This window comes from Kogia breviceps, chromosome X, assembly GCF_026419965.1.
Source record: "Kogia breviceps isolate mKogBre1 chromosome X, mKogBre1 haplotype 1, whole genome shotgun sequence".
Taxonomy (NCBI): Eukaryota; Metazoa; Chordata; class Mammalia; order Artiodactyla; family Physeteridae; genus Kogia; species Kogia breviceps.
Window position 1 is genome coordinate 39,505,404 of NC_081330.1, and position 25,651 is coordinate 39,531,054.

At 34.5% G+C, this 25,651-nt stretch overlaps 1 protein-coding gene across 4 annotated transcripts in view; it reads right to left on the bottom strand.

Annotated features, from left to right (window-relative positions):
- Positions 1-3,063: 3,063 nt before the first annotated feature.
- NRK (Nik related kinase) overlaps positions 3,064-25,651 on the bottom strand; it is a 140,424-nt gene continuing 117,836 nt past the window's right edge. For 2 of the 4 annotated variants that reach the window (XM_067024262.1, XM_067024260.1), the window contains exons 19-28: positions 24,987-25,323; positions 22,138-22,324; positions 21,488-21,643; positions 19,199-19,342; positions 17,137-17,295; positions 13,460-13,560; positions 11,254-11,403; positions 8,372-8,531; positions 5,320-5,459; positions 3,064-3,380 (exon numbers count right to left, since the gene is read on the bottom strand). In XM_067024262.1, the coding sequence (XP_066880363.1) occupies positions 3,285-3,380; positions 5,320-5,459; positions 8,372-8,531; positions 11,254-11,403; positions 13,460-13,560; positions 17,137-17,295; positions 19,199-19,342; positions 21,488-21,643; positions 22,138-22,324; positions 24,987-25,323 (1,630 nt within the window). In that variant the 3' untranslated portion in view covers positions 3,064-3,284. Of the gene's footprint in view, positions 3,381-5,319; positions 5,460-8,371; positions 8,532-11,253; positions 11,404-11,689; positions 11,833-13,455; positions 13,561-17,136; positions 17,296-19,198; positions 19,343-21,487; positions 21,644-22,137; positions 22,325-24,986; positions 25,324-25,651 lie in introns of all 4 variants that reach the window. The other 2 variants (XM_059051444.2, XM_067024261.1) reach the window with 2 other exon arrangements.

Below are 25,651 nucleotides of genomic sequence, written 5' to 3' on the forward strand. Positions count from 1 at the left end.
AAAGTTCCACACATTTAGAGGAAAACTAATCCCACCACTGTACCCAGAAAGATTTTACTTTCTAATTCCCCCACTGTATGCAGAAATATTTTAGTCAGGTTAATATACCCCTCCTTGGCTAGAATTCGTAATAGAACAATAGGCAGAACCTGTAACACCTCCCAATCAGTGCATTATTATATACTTTAAATAAATGAATATTCCTTGAATGAGTCTTAACTCTGAGGTATTAGACAAGTGTATTTCAAATAATGACATCAATCAATACATTAAAAAATTTTATTTTTAGAGGTTGAACAATGATTCATTGTAGACTTTCTGATGAAACAATTAGCAGTCTCAAAGATTATTTCAACAAATTTTAAAGTTAGAGCACAGATTGAATATAAATCGATTTAAATAGGCACAGTTTTGAAAAGAACCGAAGAGTACTTAAAAGATCCCATTGAATTCATGTGGCACTATTCCTAGTTTTATCGATAGTGTCTCAATTAAATGTCCTGGCAGAAAACACTTAGTGATTAATTTATCTAGAAACTGGTAGCACTGAAAATATTAAAATTTATGCATTCTAATGGTTTGTGTGTGTGTGCTTCTATGTACACATGTGTGATTTCTGCTTTGCCTATTTCACTATCTTAATGATTATCCTTTCTTACTGTTTCCTCTGAGGCTCTTACCTTACTTCAAGAGACCTAATCACACTGAACTTTTCTTGTCAGCCCTCATTTTCTAGCTTTTGAACATTTTCAATAATTGCTTCTATTTTGGACAAGGGCTTTGGTGAAAGAACTAAAGTACACTAAAATAACACTGTACTCTGTCCCAATATGCTACTCACATCTTGCCAGAACTTTCATGCTTCAACTCACAGGACTCGGGAATCTGGCTTTTCAGAAATCCCCCTCAATGCTTCTGTGGTGGGCCAGGGCTTCCAGGTACTGCTGCTACAAGGTGAGGTGTAGTTATAATTTTTTCTGTCACTGTGCACTGACTGTGAAATTTAATTGTCCCTTCACTTTCTTGTTTCAGCTGGCAAAGGATGTAAAAATTCCAGATGGATTAACATCTAAATTGGAAATATTCATTACCTACAAACCACTTTAAGTATTTTCAGTCCTTCCTAAGTTGGCTACCCAACATCTCAATCTCCTTTCTTAATATGTGCCCAGCTTCCTTTCCTCATTAGCACCTTATCATTTAACGCTCAATTACACATTTGCAATGTCTCTTGCTTGTTTACTTTGGGACACCTCTGTAGATGCATTTCACTATTGTGTTTGTTTATTAGAATAACAGCCACAGAGCACAATGGGAGTTGACTTCCTAAAATAGTTAACTGTCTTACTGTGTTAAAATATGATTTTAAGATAAAACTTATTTTTGAAACTTAACTGAGTAAATATCATGAAGAAAAAATGAATTCTTAAAAGACTTGATTCTACACGCTACTTAAATGAGAAAATTTTCTGAAATTCAAACATAGCAAGCTCCATTTGCTCAGCGATGAGGTACTTGCACAAAGTTCCCCATGGCCTTTTTGGTGTACAAATTTATAATAATGAAGACTACTTCTAAGGAAATAATTTGACATAAAACTTTGTTTTCTCTTTAAACTACTGCATTTAAAAAGTCATTCGAGTTGTAAACACTCAAGGATAAGCCAGTTTTAAGATCACATTATTGTGTCACAGTAACAGAAATGTGAATCACATTTACCTTTAATTCATGGATTCAGGTTCTCCTAAATTCTCATTATTGAGCTACTACATTCGTGATATAAGCTGTTAGGAAAATCCAAATCATCATTCCTGGCGCCAAGGCACCAAGAAATAACGTGCTATCATGAAATCACACATAGTCTGCTTTTGTATTTTGGTTAACCAGGTAGTTTGAAAATTATTATCCCACTAGCACCATCTTCAGATTTTAGAAGCAGAACTAGAGGAATTATAGTGAGGTATACTTTGTGGTAGTTCTGTTGCTTCTCTACTGCTCCAGAACTAACCATGGTATTGAGGATGGATATGCAGAAATGATGCTTTTCACCAGGTAGCAATTACCATAGGTGACCAAACGCCACCTATCTATGGCGTCTATAACTTATTGGGGTGATGGACTAGAATGATTTTTTCACGACTATACATTTTTAGACCTAGGTATTTGATGAAAGTTGTATTTTCTTTCAAAATCTTGTTTTAACCTATTACATTAAGTCCCTACATGTGGACTTATCACTTTTAGATTAATTTCTGATATTACAGAAATAGAAACATGAAAAAAACAAGTATTAGCAGCCAAAACCTTTTGTTGTTACATTTTGTAATTTTTGTTTAATAACTGGAGTGAAATTTTTATATAGTTTAATCTGGAATCAGGAAAATATTTAATGCTGTCTGATGGTCACACTGTTGGCCAGATAAGAATTTTGATAAATCAACCAAACTGTCTTTGGGAATAGAATTTGACGCCTACTTTAAAGTATTAAAAAATACAACTTATTCTACAGTACATGTGTATAGGAGTTCAGTCCTGTATTCAGGCTTGCAAGTGTATTATTTGGTGGTTTTTAAAAACAGCTATTGCACATCTTTGGAGTTTCTGAGGAAAATCAAGCTTCCGAGGCTGTCTTCCTTTCTTCTTATCAGGAGAAAACTAGCTTAACATGGGGTGAAAAGAACACAACTGTTCTCTATCTGTGGGCTTAACTGTCATGGAGCAATGAGGAAATGGGTGGTCTTTTCCCCTTTATCACTGTAGTTTTCTCCAGGCATGCAGGTTGTTCAGCCTTAGTCTGCTTTATGCTTAGTCCTTATTATTTTCATTTCTAAATATAACATTTGGTTCTTTATAGGACTTGGCAAATTTGCATATGGTTTGTTGCTATTTTTATTTTTTTCCAAAAAACCCCACTCATTCAGGGCCAACTCTTTTGAAAGCTGTTTGGAATCTAACTTAATACAGGTTTCTTAACTCCATGTTGTAAAATCTGAATATAGATACTGTCCAAACTGTCCAAAGAGTAATGTTTGAATTCACAGTAACAAAAGTTACAAGGTTTGTGCAAAAGACATTGTACACCATTGGAGTACATAGAGCTTGCTATAGTTAATTTTATATATAAAGCTGCATTTCTCATTAAAACTATTCTGTGCTACATTAAAAGTATCTGATTTAATTTTTCCCTACCAGTAAAACTGAATGCTCATTTAATCTCAGAGATTTAAAATGCAAATTGCATATGTATAATGTTTGTAATTGTTATAATAAATCATTGGAAACTTTTAAACACCATAATTGCTTTGGAGCTCTTCAAGTTTTCCAAGGGTCATGAAGTAAACCCGGCTGTGGCGATTGCGCAGGATAGAGGTAAAGAACAGCTTTAAAAAGAGAGAAAGAGACACCATTGGTAAATATTTAATACATTGCGAACTGATATTTGATAGGTACAACTATAACTTCAATTTATCTGCACCAACCAATAAAATATTAAGCCATACTCTTTTTCAGAAAGGGATTTCCTCAGATTAAAGAATATGAATTTAACACAGAGGTGATCTCCCTGTGTTATCACCTCTGTGCTTTGTGACCACCTAGAGGGGTGGGATAGGGAGGGTGGGAGGGAGGGTGACGCAAGAGGGAAGAGATATGGGAACATATGTATATGTATAACTGATTCATTTTGTTGTAAAGGAGAAACGAACACACTATTGTAAAACAGTTATACTCCAATAAAGATAAAAAAAATAAAAAGAATATGAATTTAAATTAGTATGGAGTCTAAATTACGATTAAAAATAACCTTTTACCATATTATATAATTGTACTTCATATAGTCTAAATAAAATTAGATTTTTGTAGGTGGCATTCATCTGCTAAACTTCTTGATTGGTTTGGTTAACAATTCTCCTTTGCTATTTGTTTAAAATCTATTTTTATTCAAGTTGGCTTTCCTTTTTCTTTTAATATATGGAAAATATTACCTTATTTAGATGTTCACATTGTTGCTGGTGTTTAAGTGGACACTGAAATTTTCTACTTGGTGCAAGCTTCTATTTCAGTGCAACAGACTGACATCAATAGACTGAGATTATGAGCTAAACCAATTGGCTTAGAGAGGAACATGTTGTGTAAATATGGTCTCTGCCATAAAGAAAATTAGGAGAGTACAATAATATAAATAGCAAACAGAGGTATCCTTGTTAGGACTAAGGTTTTCAACATCCACAATGGATATACTTAGGAGGGTGTGTGATGTAATGATGATGATGATGATAATAATGCTAGCTACCCTTGATTTAACACTTTTATGTGCCAGGCAATCTGTGAGATGCTTAGTATATACATATTATTGATAATTTTCAGAATTGTTCCCAAAGTAGTTATTAATATTTCCATTTCTGAGATGAAAAAGCTAAGGTTCAGAAGGACTAGTCAAACTTCCAGGTTTTTACACGTAGTTAGGTGGCAAAGCTGGGACTGCATCCTAGATCTATCTGATCTCAATCACTGGTTCTTGCCATTATATCCCTTTATATTACAAAAAAGTACCTTTTCTTGATGCCCAGTGCTTTACCCTGTTTGTTCTGATATTAATTCAAATCCTTTGCAATTTCTTCCAAATGTGAATGTTTCCTGGTCTTATTATAATTATTTCTTCATGCTATTATTTCTCATAAGATGTCAGGACTGTAATGATGTCATGCAAATCATTTTTCCATCTAAGCTATCTGAATTGGTTAAAATTGATCACATTACACAAATAATTGCCAAATCTTGATTTTATTTTTCTTTCCTGTGAAATGGACATAATAATGTCCACTTGTGAAGATTAACTATGATAGCTTCTAAAGTATTTAGCACAAACTCTACCATATAATTAGGTGTTCAGCAAACATAAGTAACTTTTTCCTTCTTCTGTTATTGGATTATGTTGAAAACTATAAAAGGCAGATTTACTCAAGCATTCTTTTTCAAAATATCATATTAATATGAACATGAAAAGAACTACACATCAAAGACAATAATGGAATTTGTAAGAAATAAAATAAAGGCTAAGCTTTGCTTTGGACACAATTAGTATTTTTACATATTTGAAAATGATTTCTTTTGAAATCAAATTTCATGATTTACCAAATCAATGTTTCTAATGCAAATTGAAAAATTATTTTTATTAATTTATTATATTATTAAGCATATGCCAATTTGGGAAATATAGCATAAATATATTTATAGTCAGAAAGAAAATGATATAAATTTCCTTAGTTAATTTTCATCACTTGCTTTATTTTTGCTTTAACTGGGGAATGTAAACTATACCTTGTCACCTCGGGTACACAGAAATCTCAGCTTCTTAATTGACCTGCGCTTCAGTTCACTTTCCAGAACCCTTGACTGCAAAGAGCGGACTTCAACGGCTTTTTGGCCCCATCCTGTGGCTCGCTGTGAACACTCATAAGCTACAATAAAAATTGAAAAATCAGAAAAACATAATATCTTTATGTCAGTGATAGAAAATTATAAACACAGCCAACATTTGATTATTAAGAGGGACATTATTACAGTTCAGGTAAATACATTCTTTATTTTTCCTGCTTATAAGAGTGTTGTTTAGGGCTTCCCTGGTGGCGCAGTGGTTGCGAGTCCGCTTGCCGGTGCAGGGGACACGGGTACGTGCCCCGGTCCGGGAAGATCCCACATGCCGCAGAGAGGCTGGGCCCGTGAGCCATGGCCGCTGAGCCTGCGCGTCTGGAGCCTGTGCTCCGCAACGGGAGAGGCCACAAGAGTGAGAGGCCCGCGTACCGCAAAAAAAAAAAAAAAAAAAAAAACAGACTGTTGTTTGGTCATTATGCTGCTCAACAGTGGTGTTCAAACCAGCTATGTACTATCACCATTGTGACCAACTATTCAACATTGTGAATGACTAGATCTCAGTTAATTTTTGTATTCATATTCTCCAATACCACAGAAAAAGCTAAGGGTTAATCTTACCCTGTTTGTAGAAAGTCAAATCTAGCTACAGTGATTCTTTATTTTATAATCTAGTTGAGGTAAAACATCCTGTAAGGGTTTGTACTTGTGCTTAAGTGACATACATGGAAACCTAACTTTTCAAAATTAAAACTGTTAAAAAATGACTCGCTCAAATAATGACTTTAGCAACTCTAATGTACTTCAATTAATTACCATGTTATACATAGAACTAAAGCTAATTTGATACTGCTAAGCGTTTCTCTTGCTCAGGAAATTTTTATTAAGATTTAAACTATTGAACCTTGTTTTATATTACTCAGTGACAATAAAGACTATGACAATTGCTTTAAAGCAGAAAACCTAATTATGTAAATAGCCATATAGTCAGCTGACACTGTAAGGTATTTTCTGACATGGGGAGCTGTATTTTTTCCAACAACTGCATACAGCAAAATTTTCTAAACTTAATGCACAATGTACTTGCTGAGCCCAAGTACACAGTTCACATGGCATTACATATTTTCTACCTTAATTCTAAAACACATTAATCAGCCACTTAACCTAGCTACTGAGCTAGCTTGTGTATGGGATGGAATCCAATGATTTAGTTTGGAATGCTTAATGATACTTGCTGTGATTGCTAAGTCTCTATTTGTTTGAAAATCCAAAGCAAAGATCTTATTAGTAAAATCATTCATTATATCTAAAGGAATGTAGATTGGGAAAATCTGGATCTAGGTTAGTTTTAAATAACAAAGCAGTTGTTTTAGACAGAAAAAGAGAGTAATTGATTTCCTTAATATTAGTGTTATAATGCAATCTTTATATACTCTCAAAATACCCTTAATACACAGACCAAAATATCATGTTTTTATAGTGCTATAATTTATTTTACACATAGAGGGATGCTTTTCAATTTTAGTGACTTAAAATAGCTCTTTGTTTTAGGTCAGAAGTTGTCCTGCCTAAGGACAAGAACTGTACCAGATGACTTTTTAAGACCTCTTTGAATCCTATCATTGTCTACATGTGGCATAAATATGGCATAAATATAGGGTTTCTGTTTCCCATTTGAACTGAATTTCCTTATTCCAATTTCTGATTAATATATTGATCACAACCACTGTAAAGGTTAGAACAAGATTCATTATTTCCATTTTTTTTTTTTTGCCCCAGATCTGTCAATTATATTGTAAGTGTTTACGTCTTGTCACAAAATGGTTTTAAACCCTCTGTGAGTTCTTACCTTTTGAAGAAATTGGAGGAGGTTTTGAGGATATTCCTTAACACTATGTATGCAAAAGGAAAGGATTCTGCAGATGCAATGCAAAGTGCCATCATCCCATAATGGAAAAAATGTCCATTAAAAAGAAGTTCTTTCAAACTGGTCTTTAAAGCCACATGTGGATCACATTTAGCCATTTTATAGATATTTCAGAAGCTTCTGGCTTCTTTATTGATAAACTATTTTTCTCTTTGTCTCTCTTGTCCTCCTTCCCTCCCTCCCTCCCTTCCTTCCTTTCCTTCCTTCTCTCTCTCTCTCTCCCTCTCTCCCCAACCAACCCTCTCCTTCTCCCTTCTTCTTTATTTGCTTTATTAACCTTATCTTCCTTCCAGGAACATTTATCTTCAAGCAAGTCATTCTATTCTCTCTCTAACATTTTTACTGTTCATATGCATTATTCTGTTCCCTATCTAGAATCACCTCTGTAGTCACCAAGACTCAGAGAAATATGAGTTTCAAGTTATTCAGATTGCCCAGATCAGCAGTCCTGCGATAGTCAGGAAGAAAAAAAATGTCCTGGTCTAATGAAGATGAAAAGACAGTTTTCTTTATGTTGCCATCTGGGTAGTACCTAATAGGGATTCCAATCAGTCATATTTATCTCTTTTGTAAATGAAGTTTGATGAAATATTAGTGACAACCAATATGTCACATATTCAGTTTGTATTTGATTCTTCACAGAAATATTACTTGCTGAACAGAACACTATTGACTGTATAAAATGGAAGTATTTTGCTCTTCTCTTATGACTATTTGGCAGTCTCCTAAGATAAAGGTAAACCCCAAAGATCAATGTGATGGAATGAAACAGTTTCAACATCTGTGTAAAAGCTGCAAGCAAAGGGATTAAAATAAAATTACAGATTATTGTAGAAAAGAATTACTTTCCTATTTTACATGATTATTGAAAATGAACAACTAAGACAGCCAAAATCAGTCTCTTTGTGGTAGCCTTGTGAATTCATTAAGCATAAGACAAACATACACATTACCTTACAAGGGAATAAGTACGCCATATCCCAAATTAACACTATATGCCTTGAGAAAAAGTGATACTTCAGGAAATAGAAGCATTTCTGGGATCATCTGAAAGGAGAAAAATTTTATACATACCAACTGAAGATGGTATGTCTTTCCACACTTCAAGGATCTTCTTGAAGAGTTGTTCATTTGCTTCCATGGAAAGGGCTTCAGCATTGAAGGTGAGCATCATGCCAATTCCCAGGGAATCAGGTAAAATGATGATATTCTGTGGTATAATGATTTCCAGGGGCTGGAATTATGTTTCATAAGGATTTACATGTCCAATATTTTATCACTACTACTTTCATTGAAGCAGCTTTGTTGAGCAATAAACACCAAAAAGGGGTTCAAAATTCAGGGAGGAGAGACATTTCTATTTCAGTACTAAACAGCATGCTATCCAACACTTGAAAAGAGCATTCCCTATATCATAAATCTGTCACTGTTTAATATTCTCCTTTATATTTAGGAGAAAACTTTGTAAAAAGCAGAGATATATTTCTAACACAGAGAAATTCATTGAAATTTCACAAACTATTATGTATATTGATAGAAGAAACATTATTTGTTTGATTTCAGATTCATTTCAGCACACTAATGAATACTTTAGTAAGGAATGTGTGAACCAAGTAACAAATACAAAATCACTGCTTATCAACCAATTCATTCAAATCAGAAATAGAAAATTAACTTTAAAATAGCTTGAGTTTAAATATTTACAAGGGGCAGCCTTATAATATCCTTCACTGCTTGAAATGTATCCTCCCTTCACAAAAATATAGAATTTTTTATCTAATTTATATAATCTTAAAATATCTTCAATTCAGAGATGTATTAGGTGACAAGAGATGAAATACTAAGAAATATCTAAGAATTTCTATCTAAATTTCGTGATGCATAAAACAATGTGACAAAACTTGCCTAAACTACAGATATTGTCACATTAATCATATTTCCCTAAAAACCGAACAATTAATTCCTCTATCATTTTTCGAATTTAGCAAGTTAAAGGAAAAAATATCAGAAACTATACTTGCCAAACCCAGCGTACTCAGGCCAAGTGCTTGAGGCCATGTCTCAGTCTCAGCAACAACAATTCTTAAAACTAAAATGGGGATCCAGAGGCGAAAAGCAATTTTAATGCGTTCCCTGGGCACTCTCATGAGCAGTTGAATCAGAAAAGAGATGAAGGAAGAGAGAAAAAGAAATTCAAGAAAAAAGATTGTCTCAAAAAATTTGTTTAGAATAGATCTGGGCTGTTGTAAATCCAGAAAGCCTCAAAGGTAATTCTCTTGCTTCTCAGATGATTCCCGAAGTAACCAGATATTCTGTAGCAGATATTCTACAGCTTTTGTAATCTAGCACTTTTGGAAAAGTGTTATTTTTAGTATGTTCTGTTTCAGAACACACTCTCTCCTCCCTTATATTAGAGTCCTTTCTCTTTTAATGGGTCAAGACACTAGGGCATTTAGCTAAAAATTCTATTTTTTAATACACTTAAGGTATCCTAATTAGGCCAGAAAATGATTTTTTAAAAACCTCATCTTCTCTCATTCTTGTTTCCATAATAATTAGCTGATCGTTTCAAAAGAAAATAATACTTCTTGCTTAGTAGTCAAGTGGAACACAGAATTCAATCTTCCTAAATGACTTTTCAAATAAGTATAAACTTGGACCAATACTGTGGTGTTCAATAATGCACTACCTTCAAAATAAAAGCTATCTGACATGTCATAAAAGATAAGATGCAGGAAGTGATGGAAGACACTCCAAGGGAAAAGTACTATAATATTTATACTAAAATTAACCTGAACTCATTTAAATGACTTTGGCTGGGCTTGGTTCAGTATTTTCTGCCTTATAAACAGTGATTTCTATATAGTCATAAGTGACAACAGAATGATCAGCTAATTAAGATTGTTAAATATGACCAAAACTTTAAAAAAAGTCTCCACTAATTATCTGACAATTGCTCCATGTAATCTGTCAGAGATATATAGATAATTCTGAAAGCTGTGCAAAATATCACATTACTACAGTGGCTTAGCAGTACATAAAAGTTTTCTCCTGGAATTTTATATAATGTTAAACTGCTAAAACTTTAGAGATTGACGAAATGGGGAATTCAAAAAGGGTGAAGTAGAGATTTGTTGGTTCAGCCCTTCCTTTTTAATATAATTTTCAATAGGACAAATATCATTTCTACCATCAAATTTGAGATATAGGAGAATTATATCATGTATGGTACATGTGTGTGAAGAGTATTATGTTATGTTCAAGCTCTTTAGACAAATGATGTATATAGTATTTTTACAATTATCCATATTTTATATGCTGTGCTGTTTTCATATTTATAATTATTTAAGAGTTAAGAGTTGATGTGCACTAGCTTTTAAAATGCTGAATCCTTTGATCAGAAATTCTAAGTAAAACTTATACTGTAAGAGAATACTTTATGATAATTTGCTATATATCACAGTTAAAGTACTACAATCTGGATAAAGAAAGGACATACCCATAATAATGCTGCAATACTGGTGTAATTTTAAAAAATCTTTTAATGCATTATGAGGTGCAGAAGACTAAAGCAAGGGTTGCAAACTCATATGGCTACGAGGGCCAGTTATGATAAATACATAATGGTGGATGGATAGAGAATATATAGCGTATGTTCCATCTAAAAGTGGGCAGGCACAAATTGGTTCCAGTTGATTATGGCCAGATAGTAATATTGGCCTGATATTGTCAGATCATTGGTTTTTCAATAGAAATCCAGATTTTAAGTGTAAATGATATTCACAAATATCACTGTTGCAGACAAAATCTATCTGTGGAACAGACTTAGCTGTCTGGACTAAGAAGTTTTAATATAGATATTGATAGATATTGATACTCATATTTTTAAACCTTTAAGAGTTTTGACAGTTGGAAATACTCAAATTGTGTTATACAGTAATTTCTAGGGATCTTACGTTATTTGGCAGGGTCACATCAGACATAACCTCAGATTCTGCATCAATGATGTGATATCCATCTGCTGAGCTGAAGAAAATCTTTAGTCTTTTTTCAGAACCAATAGCCAGGTCAACTGTCACTGGCTTATGACCAAGTGTTGGAAACACCTGTAGATATAAAACCAAATATGGCCAAAAGGCCAAAAATGACACTCTGTCTAAGGTGAAAATTCCCCTGCCCTTTTGTTTAACAGGTTTATAAAACCCAGAATGATTTTTTAAATTACATAATATATTTAGAGACCTATGTATTATAACTTTTCTTAGGTCTGTTATTACAATAAGAACGATTATATTCAGGTTCTAAATATTGAGTTTTCCTTTGAAGGCCAAATCTCCAAAAATCATAAGAGCCTTGTATGTCCCTGTACTCTGCTGTCTTTAAATTCCTTGCCTTGAGCTTCAGCAAATGAAGGAGCTCATCTGGTCTCTTAAACCGGTTTGCTGGATCAGCTGCCTGTATTTTTGCCAGTATTCGTATATAGGCTTCATAGGACATGTAGTCTCCTTCGGAGTCTGCTGATTGATCAATGCACACTTGGTAGGGAATGAGAAAGGCCAGATATGTTAACCTACCATAAAATGGATGTACTCTAGGCTCTTATGGTTCCTAGTCCAAGGAAACAAAAAGCCAAACAGGATCCATTGCCAAGTTCAGGTCACAGTAGAGGACTGGGCATCACAGGTTTCACCACACTGTAGTCATGAGGTGGGATTCAAGAACTGGAGTGAGAACTTGGACCAGGAACTGTGTGTCAGGCTACACAGACTGTTGGTACTTACCTTCTTTGCTTTCCAGCTCCATACCAGGCAGCTCTGACCAATCAGCAGACACCCAAGAACAAACCCATATCCAAATACTGACAGCTGACCCAAGGCCCAATTTAGGGAGATCAGATCAGGGATGTGATTTGTGTCAGGACAGACCCAGACTATCTATATAGTAGTCTGTGCTATTTATAAAAGAACATATTTATTGTGCAAATAGACATTGAGGAGCAGTCATAAATATTAACCCATCTTTATTGTATACATGTGATGTTTTGGCCTATAAAATATACCATGTAATCAGATCCTGACCTAAGATACAATAGTGTTTCATGAATACGCTGTTGGGGTCTATCATGATGTGTCCCTATCAGTGCTTTGTAAAAACTTGTCCAGGGACCAACCAGTTCAAAATCTCCTGGGTTGTTTGCTAAAAATGTAGATTCCCAGGCTCCACTTCAGACCTACTAATTTGGCCTGGAGTTGGGTCTGAGATCTAAACTTTTAACAAATGCTCCAGATGATTCTTATGTACATCCCAGATTAGGAGCTACTGGACTCTATGTAATATTGCCAGTTCATTAATCAGTCCTTATTACTATAGAATAAATACAAAATAATCTTATTTATGTTGAATTCTGGAACATTACAAAAAGATAATGAAGATAAAACTAGTCCCCAGTTTATGAGACGTGATTACATATCATCAGCAACTTAATTGTTCGGGACAGTAAATGATTACCTTAAGAGGCTGATCCATAGAAGTTCAATTAAACCATAATAAGGGTGGAAACAGTACTCATAATCCAAATAAGCCTAACCACCATTCCTTGTAATAGTTCTAGAGAAAAATGTGTTTAGAGATCCAGCTTGGAAGGAATATAGAGCCATCCTTTCCTCCCCACCCCCATCTACTGTAGCCCTGGTAATTAGAGCAAAGGCTTTCTCTTCCTTCATTCCTCTTCCAGGTTCATTCCTCTGCAATGGTAGAGGTTTCCCCCTTTACCATTGTCACACCTTTCCTTACCTTCCCTTTGCTCTCCACCCCCCACTAAGAGAGAACAGGGACGTTCTCAGCTTCAAGTCATTGGGGTGGCACCCAAAGCTTGTGTTTGTGGCTTTAGAAGAGAAGGTCTTCATGTTGACTACAGGAATTGGGAGTGAGGAGCTGGTGGGGAGGTCCTTTAAGGGGAGGGGTCAGGGATTTCCCTCACACTCTCCCTTGGTGTGGTGCCTGTGAATTATCTAAAAAAGGGTTAAATGATCATTATTGACATGGTATATTTAAATTACATTAATTGTAGAAGAATGGCATATATTTCTGCTACTCTATTCCAAATACTGTTCTGTTTACAATTTCTCTAAAGAACAACCAAAGGAAAAGAAGACCACTCACTTTAATGGCAGTGCTTTCATCAAAGGACTTTGGTGCCCATGCATACAGGTGAATTGATGATTTCAAAGCAATTGCAATATATGTTGTTTCTTCATGTTGCACTACAATGATAAAATACAAAGAAGTAACGATGCCACAGAATTAACAAGAACACTCAAGTATTTTTGTATGTTGTTGAAAATGTCATAATAACAACAATGTAAGACCATAGATCATTTATTTTAGAAAAGTTATTTGGTTACAATTTGATGCCCAAAAGAAGGTGACAAAAATACTGTATAGTTTTATGGAGTGTATGCATTAGCCTTTAAGAATACTCTAAATTGTACACTGAAAACTACAGAACATTGCTGAAAGAAACTAAAAGAGACCTAAATAAATGAAAATAATTCCTCTGTTCATGGATGGGTAGACTTAACATTGTTAAGAGGTCAGTACTATCCAAAGTGATCTACAGATTCATTGCAATCTCTATTAAAGTCCCAATGGCCCCCTATGCATAAATGGAAATGCTGATTAAAATTCACTTGGAATTGGAAGAGGCTCCAAATAGCCAAAACAATCTTGAAAATGAAAAACAAATTTGGAGGACTCACAGTTCCAAATTTCTAACCTTACTACAAGCTACAGTAATCAAAACAGTGTAGTACTGACCTAAGGACAGGCATATAGATCAATGGAGTAGAATTGAAAGTCTACAGATAAAGCCGTACATTTATGGTTAGTGGTTCCAGGACTGTTCAATAGGGAAAGAATAATCTTTTCGTTAAATGGTACTGCAACAACTGAATATCCAAGTACAAAAAAATGCATTGGACCTCCTACCTCAATCCATATACAAAAACTAACTTGAAATGGATCAAAGACCTAAATGTAAGAGCTAAAACTATGAAACTCTTAGAAGTAAATATAGGAATAAACCTTCATGGCAATAGATTCTTATATTTGACACCAGAAGCATAAGTGACAAAAGAAAGAAACAGATAAATTGGGTTTCATTAAAATTAATACTTCTATATATCAAAAGACACTATCAAGAAAGTGAAAAGACAAAGTATGGAACGGGAATAAATATCTGCAAATCATATATCTGATAAAGGTCTAATGTCCAGAATATATAAAGAATACTTACAACTCAACAACAAAAAGATAAATATGCCAAGGAAGATATACAAATGGTCAATAAACACTTGAAAAGATGCTCAACAACATTATTCATCAGGGAAGTGCAAATCAAAACTATAATGTGATGCCACGTTACACCCACTTGGATGGCTAGGATCAAAAGACTGACATTTACAGGTGTTGGTAAGAATGAAGAGAAAAATGGAGCTTTCATACTTATGGCAACGTAAAACAGTTCTGTCAGTCACTTTTAAAAATATTCTGGCAGTACTATCTAAGATAAAAGAAAATATTCACTCCAATGTACAAAGACATGTATGAAAATGTTCATAGCAGAATTATTCCTAATAGCCAAAAAGTGGAAAAAGTGCAAACGTATAAAACAATGGATGTATAAAAAACTGGATAAACAAAAGGTGATATATCTATACAATTCAATACTATTCAGCAATAAAAAGGAATACTGATACATATTGAACAGGTTACAGCATGGATGAACCTTGAAAACATTACACTAAGTGACAGAAGCTTGTCACAAAAGACCACAAAATGTATAATTCCATTTAAATAAATCGTGGATAAAAGACAAATCCACAGCAAAGAAAGTAGATCAGTAGCTACTTAGGACTATGAGGGGAATAAGGTAAGAGGAATAAAATATGGAGTGACTTCTTAATGGCCATGAGGTTTCTTTTTGGAATGATGAAAATTAGATCATGGTGACGGTTACACAACTCTATAAACATACCCTAAACCCTTTAACTGTACACTTTAATGGGGTGTATTTTATGATATGCAAATTATTTCAATAGAGTTTTTTTATTAAAAAAGAGAAAAATATATAAAAAGTATATGCTTGCTCTTGGCTAGACCTTCTGGCTCTCATGAAATATTTTGTCCTACTTCTAGATTTATATTTGAGCTAAAACCCTGCTTCTTTGGCAGAGACACTGCTTCTGTGTTCGCTAGCCAGACTTCATCTGAGACTAATATATACGAATTCTCTCTCTCCTCTCCCCTCCCTTCCTCCCTCCTTCTCTTTTTCTCATTCTGTGTCTCTGTCTCTCTGAGTCTAGCTTTGCTTTCTTTTTAAAAAAACTGTTCAGAAGTAGGTCAAAGAAGCATGATTAATAAACTCCCAAGAAGCAAAGGAATCCTTTGTTAAGCAAATAATTCCAATAATTTTAATATACGATGGTAACTGATGTCGGTCTATTATTTTGTTGACCTTGCAAGGCTATGAAAATGCCATGCAAGTATGGTTATGTTGTTGTCCTCCTATGTAAAGGTGCTACTGTTCCACCTGTCAGTAGGACAAATGTTATTGGTTGTTATGAGAGCTGAGATGGGTTGGAATGCGGTCAGCCAGGAAAACTAGACTAAACTAGTCCATCTGTTTACCAAAAGCACAGATTTGCAAGATGACTATCTTTGTAAACTCTCTCTTATTCAACTAAAAACTCAATAAGTTAGTAAGAGGCAGTTCTGCTATATAAACTTTTGGGTTAACATCTGGGAATATGTTTCACCTCTGGCTACCACATTTATGTAATATGACTTGGAGGAAATTAGTGATACATAAAACTAGAAGAAAGTAGTGTATTTATTTGATCCCTAAGTTGTCTGGGTGCTCATTCCTACCTTTACTGGTGTTTGTGTACATATGTACACACATATGGAAACCTATCCTCGGCAAGGCTCTTTGTATGCAGAACAGAAAAGGTCAGTCAGTATAGAAATATATTGCCGCAACTCATATTATGTGATTCCAGCTATCTCTTACCTATGCCACTAGTTCTGCCTCACAGGTAATTAGTAAAGAGGAAAGAAGAAAACAAAGGCTGAGAGTAGAGGGGATTTGCTTCAGAAACAGAAAGAACTGGATAACATTACTTCTAAGTTGTTGACAGATTAGAGCAGGACTCTAAGACCTTGGATTTGTTATTCCATTTCACAGTGGATGGTTGTGAAGAGACAGGGGATATGAAAACATAGTAATTGGACAGGAAATATTTAGCAATTATACTCATGAATATCGATAGTGGGAATGAGAGCCAGCAGACAACTGATGAATTTTCTTTTTGACTCATGGTAAAGTTTCCTGGTCAGTATTAAGAGGGATTTTCTGATTTTGAAAAAAGGAATTATTATGTGATCCTATTTTATTCCTGTTCCAAGAAAAGATAATGTCATATAAATCTCCTTGTAGGTTATTGAAGATACATCAACACCATTTATATAATTGAAGTTAGATAGAAGCAGGAAGAAATATCAGTTCATATGAACTAATTAGAGTGACTGGAAAGGGAAGAAAGGTGAGAAAGTGAACCAAACATAACTCCAATAGCTATTTCAGTCAATCTATATTTTCTCAATAACAGCCATGATTGTGACATAAAAGACCTGAAAGGTGCCTCAGTGAAATTCACTCATTTTGTATTTGAAGTTGAAAATTCTTTTCTTTCTCTACTTTGCCTTTCACAATAGTGTTCTTCACTAAATGAAGGGAAGCAAAATTTATATAGCTATAGTAAACATGAAATGAGACTTACGGACACTGAAGTGTTCACAGCCTGTTAACTTATCAATAGCTTTGCAGGCTTCCTCTGTCTTGAGCATTTCCTCTTGTCTTCTTTTACTTTCTGGATCATCATTCAAAATCTTGTTTCTCAGCCAGGTCAAATGATACACCCGAAGTCTGTTCTTATGGCCTGATAGATAAGAAAAGATACAATGTTTCAATTCAGTCTATTTTTTAATATATTAGAAGAACAAAAAAGGTAAAAGTATTTTTGTCTTTTTAACCAAATGTTTTCATTAAAGTAAAAAAAGCACTTTAAAAAATCTATGCTGCATCAGAGTCTTCCTTTTAGAGTTTGGAAATGTGATAGCAAAGTCTCTCAGTCTCTCACTTCCAAGAGATAGCCGAAGTGTCTACCAGCTACCTATGTAGAAGTAAATGTAAAATACTTCTTTGGGACAGGTTAAGACTGCCACTGTGCAGGCAACAGAATCACCATCCATTCATTTGTACCTTAGCTTCTTATCTAAGTCATGACCTTTCTGGGATTCAGAGACCCAGAAGCTATATCTGGTAGTGTGTATATATGAGAAGGGTGTCTTGTGTATTACTTGTTAGGCATTCTGGGCCAGTGGGATGGGTCTTTGTACTCTTTCATTCCAGTATACTTACAAAGTAACTGAACAGTTTCATTATTTTTTTCTCGGCCCAATCTATCCTTAATGTTAATTTTCCAACTGTAAGTCCCATCAAATTCTTAGAATTCCTTCAGAAAAACAAGCCATTAAAACTACACATTTCTTTTCATATATAGTGACTTTACATTCATTTTAAGGGTTTATGACTGTAAGATTTCTGTGCCCAACAATAAAATTCTCATTTATGTAATTAATCTTAAATATATTTTTACACAACATTTTTGAGCAGTGTTAGAATTCAAGCATCTATATTTATTGCCATTCTATTCTCAAATGTTAAAATAAAACTGAACTCCAAACTATTAGATATCTTTCTATACTGACGTTCTCAGTACTATTTGAAGCAAAAATAATCCACATTTAAGAGAAACTTAAGAATTAAAAAGAGAACATTGGGGTTAGAGAAAGCTGGATAAAAAGTAAAGAAATCTGTTATCCAGATGTGCAGTCTGTAAGCCACCCAGATGTTTTCAAAAACTAAATGTTGCTTCTGTGTGCCTCAAGCAATTATAAATGAATGACCAAAAAATCATGACACTTTAGTATATCTGTAGAGGATTTCTCTAACTAAAATGTAAAGCAAAGTTAATTATATTTAGGACTATACATAATGATTAATTAATGTGCAATATCGTTATTAGGTACAGACAGGAAGTACATAAACACATAAAATTACTGTGATTAGCATAATTTTATTCTACAGTCAAACCATTAAAAAATTTTTCCTTATCTTTCAACAGTCATTTTTTTGCCTAAAGTCAGCATTAATGTTAGTGTTTTCCTGATACCAAGTACTGTTTAGTAATCACAATAATTATTAACATCCATATACTTGGTCTCTCATATTTCAAGGTTCAGGATCTGACTGACCAAAACTAAGAAGTTCAACTATTATGTGGGAAGAATGGAGAGATCTTAGGGGATCCATTCTTGTTACTAGTCCTATCTGTAGGCCCTTATATACAGCTGTGGCAGAGACAACAGAGTCTCATTTTTATCCAATTATTGTCCTTTTTGTTCTTTGTTGCTTCTAACACAAGAAAGGTAAATAGTGGAGGTTAGTGTGGTCACGTGTGCATGGGTGGGTGAAGCTGTGAGTTGTGAAGATGTAGGTGGCTACTCAGAAAAGACGTGAAAGGATGCAAATGGCATGGTTTTTCTTGTCACTGACCTAGGACAGGTACATTACAATCAAATATCCAGACACCAAAGGAGAGTCAGAAGTTTAAATTGTAAATAGGTAAGAAAATACAACTAGGAAAGTCTGGTGTCCCAATTAAAATTTATATTTAAAGTGCTTTCCTATGAGTACTTTCACTTGAGAAAGTCTTTAGCCCAGTTTGCAACCTAATTTATCTGCATAATTACTCAGTTAATTTTAGTTCTTAAACAAACCGGAGATGGTAATCAGCAAATTGAGTGGCTCTACAACTTGAATTTGACGGAATGGTCTTCGCTTTATAAGTTTAGTAATGTCTGCCTTTCCGCTTCTGTCCATCAGATACAGATTTGATCGAGTTCCCAGCAGCAAATTCACTCCTGTTCGTATATAAAAAGAAAAGTGCTATATTAGCTCAGATTACATTTTTATAATTGAATTTATACTAGTATTTTTGCTACTCCAGTGTGCTGATCTATGTAAAGGTGACACTTATCATCTTAGGCTAATGTTAACTTCATTCTGTGTAAAAATGAGCTCTCTGCCAACAGAACAAATTTATTTTCATTAAAATATTAAAGATAATACCCTCTGGCAATATTCTACTGGCTGGTGTCTTGTTTGCCATCACACAAATAGAACTTTATGTATATCTCAGCACCTTTTAGTAGTGTCCCAAACTTTATAAAAATCAATCAACCTTTTTGAAAGTTACCATTAAATATAAAAGATGCCTAGTATATATCAAGTCTTCAATTCAGTTGATTTCTCATTGCTAACTGTAACACGGTTTTAATGCTTTTAGAATAATTGAATGTAAATTGTTTTTAAATTGAGTGATTCTGTGTCCACACATATATTAAAAAAACTTATATTGCTAAATGCCTATAAAATTAGTTTCTACTTTCATGTATTTACACTCCTACACTCTGTTATTTGTGTGCTGGTTCTATTCATTCTAATAGAAGCACTGTTTATAGACTGAATGAGAAGACTAAAATAGCAGATTTAAGTAAAGTTAGAATATACTTCAAATGGGGGTCAGGATCAAGATGGAGTAGAAAGACCCTGAACACGCCTCTTTCCATGGGCATACAAAAATTACAACTATTTACAGAGCAACTGTCTATCAGAATGACCTGAAGACTGGCAGAAAAGATTTTCTACAACTAAAGACTTAAAGAAGGAGCCACAACAAGATGGAAAGGAGTGGCAGAGATGTGGTTTAGTAAAGACCCACACCCCAGGGTTGATGACTCATAAACAAAAGGGATATCATAACCACAGAGGTTCTCCTCAAGGAGCAAGGGGTCTGAAACCCATATTGGGTTCCCCAGCCTGGGGGTCTGGCACTGGGAAGATGAGTTCCTAGAACACCTGCCTTTGAAAATCAAGTGGGGCTTATGTTCAGGAGAGCTGGAGGGCTATAGGAAAATGAAATTTCATTCTTACAGGGCATGCACAAAATCTCACATGCTCCAAGTGGCATGACGCAGGGCAGATGCAGTAGTGTGAAAGATGCCTGGGTTAGAACCACTGCTGTTCTTAGAGAATCCCCCTGGAGAGGCATGAGGCAGCTGGGACCCCCTTGAGGACTGAGACACTGGCAGCAGCCATTTTGGGGATTTCGGTCTACCACATTGACACATATTATAATCTTTTATTTTTCAAAATATAAAACCACAAATGATAAAAATGAGTTACTAGACATTAAGTTCATCTCTGGGTAGTTGCCTGACTGAAATGATAATGAAGTAAACTTTGCTTTCTTGTTATCCGATACATTATATTAGTAGAACTTTGAGTATGGCTTATTTTTTTCCAAGTTGTTTAATCCACATAACTATAATGTTTGCTACACTGCTCTATCTTTAATTTAAAATTCTGTCTCCTGTTCAATCATACATTAAGCAAAGTCTATGAAACTGAAGGTAGGAGGTTGGCATTTATTTTGGATTTTTCCCTTCCTTGCATTCATTTATTCTGTTTCATTTATGATTCAAACCCGCTTGAGGTAAAATATTGTCTCAGCATTACCAATGTGGTTATAATTCTTCTGGAACAAAGGGTTGAAAAAGTCTATCAAAGTTAAGATATTACACAGGAACGTTCTCTACAAATCCTCAAGATATTTTAAAAACAAGAACCTGAAGAAATTTCTTGTAATATCTCATTAGGTATTATATGTTGCATTCTGCCCAAATTAAAAATACTAAGCTTGAATTTTCAAATCATCATAACCTAGTCCAATTTTATATTTTAGCCAAGTTAATTCGGGCCGTAAAGGAAAACAGAATAAAAATGGTAGGGAGTAATTCAAACAGCAAACTGCATTGAGTAAAATAAAACAGCAAATAAATAAATAAGCAAGTTAACTACTGTGTGTATATGTATGTGTATATACTTGGAAATGGTTTTTCAATAGCAAACACATGTTTACATCTATGATTTTTCACAAGTTTGCTCTATAGATAAAAATATATTCTTTAAAATATAACAACTCAGTTTTAAGAAACCAAACTCACCCCACAAAGAACCACAGCAGATCTCAGAAGTGAATTCCTTTTCATACATGTGGATTAGTGGTTTTTTACATTCAGGAGAGACATAGAGTGGGTTAACATTGACTTCAGAGGGTTGCTTAAATGATTTCCCAGGTACTTCCACTAATCCAGCATATACTGTGAAGAGAAGATATTGAGAGAACTTACACCATATGTGATTCAGTGTTTCCACAAATGAGACATAGCTTAGAAAAATTCATTTTTCTTTATTGTATTTTATTTTTTTATTAGAGCTATACTTTCTATCAATCCTAAACCATCAGTTAACACAAATCAAGATGGTCAGAATACATTTCTGTATATGAATATACTTCAAGTTACTGTGATTAGACTGCAAGTAAAATCCCGATGAGGGACCCACTTTCTCAACTGTAGTTCAAATTTAGGTGCCATAAAGACTAAGTGAAGAGTAGATTAAAAAAAAGAAAATATATATATATATATATATATATATATATATATATATATATATATATATACATCCATCTGAATTTATGTCAACTGAGTATCAGAATGATTTGATTCTTTTCTGATAATGAACCAGTGGTCAAACACTGTATTTAATATGTGAACAGACTGCAGCATTTGGAGATTATATTAAATATACTTACAGATGGCACTGGCAAAATCAGCATTTGCAGCCCCTTCAGAACCGTTGGAAGGAGATGAATGGCTGGCAGAGAAACCTGATTCTGTTGATACTTCTGATATGTCCATAGTGTCATTCTCATCACCAGGTGCTGCAGGTGCAGCGCCTGAGGCAGCGGCATTTGAGGCTTCACGTATACCACATGACTCCTAAAAGATGATTAAAAATTTATTTTGACTTTATTAGGAAATTAACAGTGAGAGAAATATGATATGCCTAGGGGTCATTTGAAAAAAATAATATAAAATTTGTAACATCTTATCATGTTTTATCCTTATAAAATCCACATTTACCAGTAGAACTCAACAATCTTATCAGAAAAGAAATAACTAACCTATATTGAGACAACTGATGCCAAAGTAGAAATTCAAGGAGCATGAACTCCTTAGCTGTATAATTTATGGACCGAAAATTTGTGGAATTTTTACTATGTATTAGATACTCTGCTAGGCATCTTATTTACATATTGTTGTGAATCCTTGCAACAACCCAAAAAGTAAGTAAGATTATCTCCATTTTACTTACAAGGAAACTAAAGCTTAGTGAAGTTATATAATTTATTCAAGGTCATAGAGATAATTAAGAGGATCAGAGTTTGAAGCCAAAGTCTGTTTGATTCCAAAGCTTACATTCAGCTATGCTATGGTAGATTCAATTCCATTTTGTCAAATGACAAAGCTAATGATGGAAAATCAACTAACACAAATTCAAGAGTGTGAACATGCTTCAGTGAAAATTTAGCCAGATTCCATTAACTTACAGAGAAGAAATTCAAGGATAAAAGTCACAAAATGTGACAGAATTTATGTGGGATGCCATATCCTATGGAAAAACATACCAACAGTTTTTGGTAAGCCTGTTTGCTGATAAGCATTTCTTTGTTTCTAAACAGTGATTGAGACAGCTGTGCTACCCTGTCAAAGACTTGTTTTTATGACCTTTCCTGCCACAAAAGTGTTGTATGGCAACATGTCCTTTTAAAATTAAAATAAAAAGAAGATCCATTCACTCCATAAATGTCAAAATATTTCTTAAGATAACTGGAGATACCCAGGGGTGCTATGAAAACTGTGCTGGGACATCCTGTTTTAATGTCTTTAATTAAGATAAGTAGGTAGGCAGTTAGGTAGGTAGGTAGGATGGATGGATGGATAGATGGATGGATGGAAAGATAGATAGATAGATAGATAGGTAGGTAGGTAGGTAGGTAGATAGATAGAGAGGCAGACATAGATACTTTCCCACTGATGTTGCTTTCCCATTGGAAACCATCTAGGGAGTTTCCTCCTTCCTTGTTTTCTTTGTTTCATTCCTTCATTGACTTCTTCCATAATTACTGTATGCCTGCCATAGATGAAGCCCTAGTTTGGACCCTGGGATTGTGTGAGTAGGTAAAGAAAAGTAATCAAGGATGGATTAAAATAGTTCCTGCATTTTAAGAGTTTACAATCTATCATGACAGAAGAGCAAGTAAACAAATAAATAAACTACAAAGTCATAAGTACTAAAATAAAACGATGGGCAAAATGCTTGCAAGTGCAGATGAAGGGGTGTGTAATTCTGCCTTGGGAAGTCAACGATGATATATGAGTTGGATCATGAAGGATGACTAGTTCACAAACAGAAGAGGTAAGGGGAAGCCTTATAGACAAAGGGAAGTGCTTGAACATGGTCACTAATTCATGAAAGAGCATGGCATCTTCTAAGCTAGTTATGATAGGACAATAGGCTGGGAAAGTAAATTGGCATGATTTTTCCTTTGTCTGGAATCTCATCTCTGTTTTCAGATACCCAATACTCCCCATTTGTCAAGAATTAGTTCAAAAACCACGTGTTCCAGGAAATCTCTGTGATAATTCCTATTTATCTAGCATGTGTGAAGTTACTTGAGCATTTTAAAACATATCTATAAAGTCTGTAGTCTGTAAATATTTTGTGAATGACAAAATAATTGTCTAAACACAGTACACTACTTCTGTTTTAAATTGTATGTGCTAACACTTCCTCAAAAAGTTAAAATAGAAGATAACAATTCCACTCCTAGGTATATAGCTCAAATAATTAAAAAGAGGGACTCCATCAACTGATACTTGTACACCAGTGTTCACAGCAGCCAAAGGTGAAAATGACCCAAGTGTCTATCAACATATGAATGGATAAACAAAATGTGATATATTCATACTACAGAATATTATTCAGCCTTAAAAAGGAAGGAAATTCTGATACATGCTACAAAATGGATGAACCTTGAAAATATTATGCTAAGTGAAATAGACAGACACAAAAGGACAAATATTGTATGATTCTGCCTATATAAGGTACCTACACAGAAAGTAGAATGGAGGTTATTAGGGACTGGGGGGAGGGATAATGGGGAGTTAATTGTTTGTTTGAGATGATAAAAAATTTCCAGAAATGAATAGTAGTAATGGTTGTAAAACATTGTGAATGTACTTAATTCCACTGAATTGTACACTTAAAAAATGGTTAAAACATAAAATTTTATGTTTTGTGTACTTTATCACAATTAAACCTCCCATAAAAATGTATGTGTTAAGAGACACTACCCCAAGCATGTGATCTGAGTAATAAAGGTAAAAAAATCAGATATTTTTGTCCCTGGAAGAAAATAGGAACCATCCAAATTAGAAGAAATAAAGATCTATCTATCTACAGCTATAATTAAAATTCTTTAAGGCTTTGGGATAGAAGTTTAAAATATATTTGTAATAGCTCAAAATATGACATATCACATGAATAAACGCATTCACAAGGAGAAGAGTTCATTCTCCTTTTCAAATGGCGCATTACCTCTGGTTTATGTTCAAATTCCTGGGATGCTGGCCTCTCCAATACTGGATCATCTATCTCTGAGCAATTTTCTTCTCCATTGAGTTCAAGGGCTCCACTCTCTTCATTGGTTCCACTGACTCCCTCAATTCCATTACCCTCTTTGCCTCTTCTTCCACTGCCTGTATTGGCTCTGTGTCCTTCATGGTCTCCAATGGCTGCACTGCCCCCAAAGGCTGTTCTTCCTCCGTGGCTTCTACTAGCTCTCTGGCTTCCATTGCTGCTGAAAGTTCCTTCCCCTCCCTCACTCCCATCTTTACCATCTTGCTTGTAGCTTCCGCCTCTGCCACAGCTTGGCCTGATAACAAGATCCAATTAATGATAGAAAACCACCCAACAAAAACATATTTGAAAGTCAACAAATGAAACAAAATTAGTATGCCTTACACATATGTACTATCTCCAGGCATGTTTTTGTTCTATGTGAACACTACTGGTATGACATAGATATGAAAAATGTCCCTATGTCTTGTCAATCTTAAATATTGAATTAACACCATAACCACTGTCAATTCCCTGGCTGCATTTGGATGGCAGATGGAAGAGAACTTGCATCCTTTATTAGGAACATGTGTTAGGTTAGTAGCAATAATATGTTTTATTTTCTTAAACCGTAGTCTACTTCA